This window comes from Fonticula alba (genome assembly GCF_000388065.1).
Source record: "Fonticula alba strain ATCC 38817 unplaced genomic scaffold supercont2.7, whole genome shotgun sequence".
Classification (NCBI taxonomy): Eukaryota; order Rotosphaerida; family Fonticulaceae; genus Fonticula; species Fonticula alba.
The window spans coordinates 1,362,263-1,368,878 of NW_009242977.1; the positions used below are offsets into that span (position 1 = coordinate 1,362,263).

At 67.6% G+C, this 6,616-nt stretch overlaps 1 protein-coding gene across 1 annotated transcript; it reads right to left on the reverse strand.

The window, feature by feature from the left end:
- Positions 1-76: 76 nt before the first annotated feature.
- On the reverse strand, positions 77-6,587 carry H696_04505 (hypothetical protein). The gene is made up of 3 exons (XM_009498386.1): positions 6,417-6,587; positions 1,861-6,259; positions 77-1,572 (listed from the first exon to the last, which is right to left on the reverse strand). The coding sequence occupies exons 1-3, from the start codon at positions 6,565-6,567 to the stop codon at positions 135-137; spliced, it is 5,988 nt and encodes a 1,995-aa protein (XP_009496661.1). The 5' UTR covers positions 6,568-6,587; the 3' UTR covers positions 77-134.
- Between the last annotated feature and the right edge of the window lie 29 nt (positions 6,588-6,616).

Below are 6,616 nucleotides of genomic sequence, written 5' to 3' on the forward strand. Positions count from 1 at the left end.
GGGGGGGGGGGCGAGAAGTAGACTCAAGGAGAAGAGACGCGAGCAATAGCCGCTTGCCTCTGTTGCCGCCCGCCCGCCCGCCCGTCCCCCCCCCCCCGCTTAGGGCGATGCCCGCTCTGCCCATCTCTCTCCCCTCACTGGCTGCCATTGGGGGGAGACCCACCGGCAGAGGAGCCGGACCCGGGCGAACGCGGGCCAAAGAGCATGGCCACACGGGCGGACTGCTGACCGGGGGGCGGCGAGCCGCTGGTCGACGAGTCGGTGGGGCTTCCGCCGGCGCCCGGGGGAGCGGGGCGCTGAACCAGGCGCCCGGGGGCCGCCATCGGCGAGGCCGACTGCGACGCCGTCAAGGACGACTGCACAAGCGGGGACTTGCCAAACACATCCACCAGGTTGGGCTTCGACGCCCGGGAGGCATGTGAAGCCCCCTTGAGGAACTGCGGCTGCGACTCCGTGGCGAAGGTGGGGCTGGTGGCGGCGGGCCCGCTGGCAGGGGCCGGAGCGGGATCGCCGCCGCCGCCGGAAGGACCCTTGCCAGCCGGGCGCGGCTGGCGACGGGACGAGCTCCCCCCATCGCGGGTGACCAACTTCGGGGCGAAGGGGCGCTGCTGCTGCTGCTGCTGCTGCTGTTGCTCGGAGACCGGGGCACCAGGAGCAGCAGCAGGGGCAGCAGCAGGGGCATCCCCATCGCCGGCGCCGACCGGGCCATCATCACCGTCATCATCGTCATCGGAAAAGCCATCCGAGGACTTGGCCCCGGCATTGGCACTGGCCAGGTTCAGGTTGGAGATGGACTCCGGGATGTCCAGCCACAGCTGGAAGGGGTCACGGTCGGGGATGAACTCGCCATCCGGATCGCCAGCCAGGGCGGTGCTCCGGAAGCGCGAGTACAGCACCGGCATGGAGCTGGAGCTGACCAACTCCGAGACACTCAGCGACCGGGGGGACAGGTAGTTGCCCCCACGCGCGGCCAGCAGGCTCTGGATGCTGGGGGTCAGCTTGACCGCACGGCTGTACTCATTCAGCCCGGGGAAGAGCAGTGGCCGGCCCTTGTGGCGGACCTCCACCTGGCGATTGCTGCTGTAGTACAGCAGCAGCAGCTTGCTCCAGGGAACCGACACCAGGCTGTAGGAAATGTGCGTCAGGCTCTGGACACTCTCCACACACTGGCCCAGCAGGGCGAAGGACCCGGCGGCGCTCGGGCACAGGTGATTGCTCAGCAGATCGACCGAGTCGATGTCCGACGGCTGCTTGGTGGCGAAGGCGCGCGTGGCGTCCAGCGGCCGGTCCAGCAGGATGATGGATGTCCGGTTGAGGGGGTTGTTCACCACCACGGTGCCCACCGTGCCGAAGGGCACCGACCGGTTGGGCACCGTCCCGACAATGGCCACACGCGTCAGGAGGTACGGCATGGGCTGGTACACCGACCAGGGGGCCAGCTCATTGTCCGGGTCCACCATCAGCGAGGGGTAGACAATGCGATCCTCGTCGACCTGCTCCTGCGACAGGAGGTATGCCGCCGGGACCGACACCAGCGGGCGCTGGTGCTGGGGAAGGGTCGGGGACATTTGGCTGCCAAGGAGGAGCGAAGCAGGGGCCGCAGAAGGGCGGACAGGCAGAAGGGAGGGGACGGCACAAGTCAGCGCGTGCGCGCGACAGAAAGAGAGAGAGGGAGAGAGAGAAAAGGAAAAAAGGAAAAAAGGAAAAAAGGAAAAAAAGAAAAAGAGAGAGAGAGAGAGAGAGAGAGAGGCAGAGCGGGCGAGCGCGGCCGCCGCCAGCGAGAGATGGACGGAAGTGACCAAGCGCGCGCATCATATGGCGGAAGAGAGGGGGAAGCCCGGCCAAGGGGGACACACGTACAAGACACTCCGGCCATCGGCCAGCCGTTGGATGTCCCACGAGCTGAGAGACTGCGAGCCGACCGCCACGCGGAAGTGCGAGTTGAAGGAGGTGTTGACCCAGGTCTGGAAGAGGCGCGCCGACTCGATGTTCGGGAAGAGCGCATGCAGCGGGACCGAATTCTTGTCGATGCGGATGCTGCGCAGGTCCACGCGCGGCGACAGCCGGCGGATGTTGGCGAAGTAGAGGGCCAGCAGGCCCAGCCCGGGCTTGGTGAAGAGGTACTCCACATTCTTGAGGCTCAGGGCCGGGACCGTGCCACTGGCCCGAGCCCGGCTCAAGGCCTTGATGTAGTTCGGGGTCGGCAGCAGGAACAGCGGCGAGTACTCGTGGATGAAGGAGTCCCGCATGTTGAGGCCGATTTCGATGGACCGGTGGGAGCTGCGCGAGCTGCCGGACCCGCCGCCCTCATTCGGGAGGACCAGCCGCAGGCGGCTGATCACACGCAGAATCAGCGACGTGGACACATTCAGCAGCTGGCCCACCTTCATCAGCGGGAAGAAGGAGGCCCAGTGCTGGTTGGTGTCGACCTTCGGCTCGATGGAGGCATCCCACGGCAGGTAGCTCGGCGGCGGGGGGGTGTACAGCTCCACCGCCACATGGCCATTCTTCAGGTAGCCCAGCACCGTGCCCAGCTGGCCGAAGGAGGCCGTGACATTGTGCTTCGGCAGCTGCACATTGTAGGAGAGCATGTGCGCGCGGCGGTTGTTCCGCTGCGGCGAGCTGCCCATCAGCAGCACCGTCGACCCGATGGGGAAGGCCTGGTCAATGGTCTTGGGCGGGCGCGCCAGGAACCGGCTGTCCGACCAGTCGCTCCCGAGGATGACCGACTGCAAGGGGGACACCACCAGCCGGGACACATCGGCCGAGAAGGACGGCGAGAAGACCGTCGACAGGGACCCCGAGGGGGACGACCCGGCGCCGGTGACGCCGGCGGCATTCCCGGCCGCCTCGGCCCCCTCGCCGGCTTCGGCAGCCTGGCTCGCCCCCGCCAGCCCGGCCCCCTCGGTGCCGTCGGTCACCAGCAGGGCATTCGAGGTAAATGGCCGGATGACGGCCAGCTGAACCACCTGCTCGCCGGCCAGGATGGCCAGGTCATTGTAGGCATTGCTCAGGATGGCCGCGTGGTCCTGGAAATGGCGCAACCGCTCCGGGCAAAGCTGGAAGCAATAGACCGGCGGCTGCTTCTTAGTGCCACCGCCCAGGGGCCGGGCACTGGCGTCATCCGAGCCACTGCCACCCTCCTCCGGGGCCCCGCTGGCGCTCAGCCCGGAAAGGGGATTCACCGCCGACGGGGTAAACAGATGGCCACTGCTGATGTCCACGATGCCCACCAGCTGGCCGGCACGCAGCACCGGCCACGAATAGTAGCACAGGCTCCCCAGCCCGGCCAGGTGGAAGTTCCGCTGGCTGGACATGAAGGCCCCATCCAGCGGGGCGGCCGGCGTCGACTGGCCAGGCCCACCGGTGCCCAGGGCCCCGGCGGCGCCCTGCTCCTGCGCGGCCTCCTGGAAGTCCGACCGGGCGGCCCCGGTGCCGGGCAGGATGAACTGCAGCGTCGGCAGGCGCAAGGCCAATGTCTCATTCTTGGCGGTCTGCCCACGCCGAGACATGAAGATCATCTGCTTGCGCACGGCCAGCGAGTGGAAGGTCGGCAGGCCGAGCGGCGCATCGGCACCCAGCCGGACCCCGGGCAGCAGGCCAAAGTGCCGGATCGGCGTCAGGCGATTGAGCTCGGCATAGCGCATGACATGGCGCTGGACCGCGATATTGGACACCATGGTCTGGATGGTGCCACCGAGGATGCCCGGGGCCGGGGCCGCGCCATCGGCCGCCGACACCCCGGTGTCCAGCAGCGCCAGCTCATACGACACAGACGGATCATGACGGAAGACAAAGTACTCCATGGAGTTCTGGTTGCGCGAGAGCACGGCATTCGGCAGCCGGGACATCGGAAGGGCCATCACCTCTCGCAGCCGGTCGATGTCGATGAAATTCACCAACACCACCGACTCCCAGTCATTCATCTTGCCATTGAGATCCACATGGAAGTCGGCCGGGAAGAAGTCCGCCACCGGCGACTGGGCCGGGTCACTGCTCATCAATGGCCGGAGGCCCTCCGGCACCAGAGCCGCCGAAGCCGGCGGCAGCACCGACAGCAGCTGCTCGAAGGGGTCCAGCGGACGCTGCAAGTCAAAGTGCGAATAGTACCGCAGGGCCGGCTCCTGGAGGAGCTCCACCCGGGCCAGGTCCGAAATCAGCGGCGAATAGTACATCGGGAAGAACCAGCCCCAGCTGGGAATCCCATGGTAATAGTAGTACAGGACCCACTGCAAGCCGCGGTAGTACTCCAGCGACACGCGGTCCACCAGGGCCCGGTAATCCGGCCGGCGCTCCAGGTCCCGGTACTGGCTGGCCGGCAGGTAGTGCAGCCCCTGGGTGAAGGGCCCGGCGATGTTCTGCCCATCCGGCAGGCGGATGGACGGCAGATCGGCCTGCAGGTCGGCCAGATCCCGGCCCGGGGAACCATCCACCGTGACCAGGGCCTCGGCGATGGCCGCGTCATCCTGCGGCACGCCGAGGCGCGTCAGCCGGTAGACACACCGCGACCGGGCATACGCCAGGGAGAGGCGCTCGGCCGCGGCGGCCGGCGTGGCGGTGAAGGTGCGCGACCGAATCGGCGCATTGAGGTACGCCGCAAAGACCGCCTCATAATACGTCCGCATGAGGGGCATGATGCCGACGATGAGCTCCGGCACCTTGATGATCACTTGGCGATCGTCCCGCATGTACGACAGGCCGAGGTCACTGCACGCGCGCATCAGGAACGCCATGTCCATCGGGGTCAGCGTGGCCGGGAAGGCGATCTGCTGGTTGGCCTGGCGGTATTCATCGAGCGCCGGCTCGGTCAGGCCGTGCAGCAGGAAGAAGCTGCGCAGGCGCTTGAAGATCACCAACTGCGAGGGGGTGATGAAGGTGACCGTGCGCTTGTAGGCGGTGCTGGAGTCCGGGGCCGAGGCGTGGCGCGGCTCCGACGCCAGGGCCGACTGGATGGCCTGCATGAACTCCGGCGAGAAGCTCTTCATGGAGGCATCGCCATCATCGTCATCCTCGCTGTCGTCGGTGTTGTTGGCGTTGGCGGCGTTGGTGTCATCGTCGGCCCCCGGGAGCTCGGCCAGGGGAGCAGCACCGCCGCTGCCGGCGGCGGTGGCCGAGCTGCCCAGGCCGTCGCCCTCGGAGGTGGCCCCGCCGGCCGCCCCGGCATCCGAGACCGAGGCATCACTGCGCGCCTCGACCAGCAGGTCGTGCGACACGTCCGGCGGGAATTGACTGGCCGACGCGGCACGCACCGCCGACAGCCGAGCATCCTTCCGAGAGGAGGAGGAGGAGGAGGAACCCCCGGCCCCGAGGGCCGACAGGGCGGCCGCATGCTCCGGCGAGTCGACCGCCTGCTGGACCATCAGCCGGTCGCGCGGGTCGATCGAAATCAGACTGGCCTGGTTGGCCGAATCGAAGTAGGCCGTCTCCAGGTCGGCCAGCTCGATGAAGATGCGCCGCAAGCGCGCGGCATTCAGCACGCCCGATTCATTGATGTAGCCACCCAGGTGGGGGCGCACGCGGCGGTAGGTTTCCAGGATGACATTGAGCGAGCCCTCCGGGATGTAGAGCGACGGCAGGTTCGGGAGGAAGTCATTGCCCACCAGCATGCAGAGGGCCACGAAATCGTCGTAGATGGCCTCCGGGTTGTACCGGTCGGCCGGGTTGGGAGAGTGCTCGCGAATCAGCGGGTCCAAGTCGCGGAACTCCAAATCCAGGGTCTCCCGCAGGAGCCCCACATAGAAGAGGGTGTACTGGTCGCCGCCGGCCACCGGGGGGAGGGGCTGCTTGGCGGCGCTGCCGCTCAGGGTCGATGCCACGATGCCGGCATTGGTGGGCCGGTTGAAGGGCGGAGCATGGAGCAGCTGCTCGCGCAGCAGGCAAAAGTGCGGCTCATGCGTGACCAGACTCAGCATGATGAGATCCGAGTCCAGGCCGTACAGACAGTGCGAGGTGTTCGGGTCGTGGTCCGGCGACTGGCGCAGCTGGCGGATGTAGGACATGATCTTGTGCTCACCCTCGCCCGGGCAGTCGGTGCCGGAAAAGATGACCTGGACATTGCGCCAGACCGGGTCCATGTTCATGTTCAGGTTGATCAGGTGCCGCAGGCGCCGGCCGAGGTCGTCCATCAGCTCGGTGCCCGGGGTAACGGAGTTCGTGTCGAAGACCGGCGCCGGGGCGCCCTCCTCGTCGTCATACTGGGGGGGGGCCTTGGTGAAGCGACGCGAGCGCTGCTGGTTGAGCTTGGCACGAGGGGCCACACCTGAGGCGTGGGGAGCGGGGGCGGGGGCGGGGGCGGGGGCGGGGGCGGGGGCGGGGGCGGGAGCGAGAGGACCGGGAGCAGGGCCACGAGGGGGAGGGGGTGAGCAAGCGCCCGGGCGGTGTGCGGCGAAGGGGCGCGCAGGGAAAAAAGAGCACACCATCAAGGGCCAGGTAGATCATCTTCCGCGGGCGGATAAGATGCGCCAGGCGGTTGACAACCGCGAAGACGCCGTAAGCCAGCTCGTCATCGGAGAGGAGCGGCGCGTCGGAAGTATTGTTGTGGGAGCACTGGTGGATGATGCCGTTCATGTCGAAGTAGAGGTTGTCTATGTGGTGGTCGAGGGGGGGGCGGGGGGGG

Coding starts and splice junctions, on each gene's coding strand:
- H696_04505 (XM_009498386.1), bottom strand. CDS start 6,567: ATGAACGGCATCATCCACCAGTGCTCCCACAACAATACTTCCGACGCG. Junction 6,260..6,416: donor GATCTACCTGGCCCTTGATG/GTGTGCTCTTTT, acceptor CCCACGCCTCAG/GTGTGGCCCCTCGTGCCAAG. Junction 1,573..1,860: donor GCCGATGGCCGGAGTGTCTT/GTACGTGTGTCC, acceptor CCTCCTTGGCAG/CCAAATGTCCCCGACCCTTC.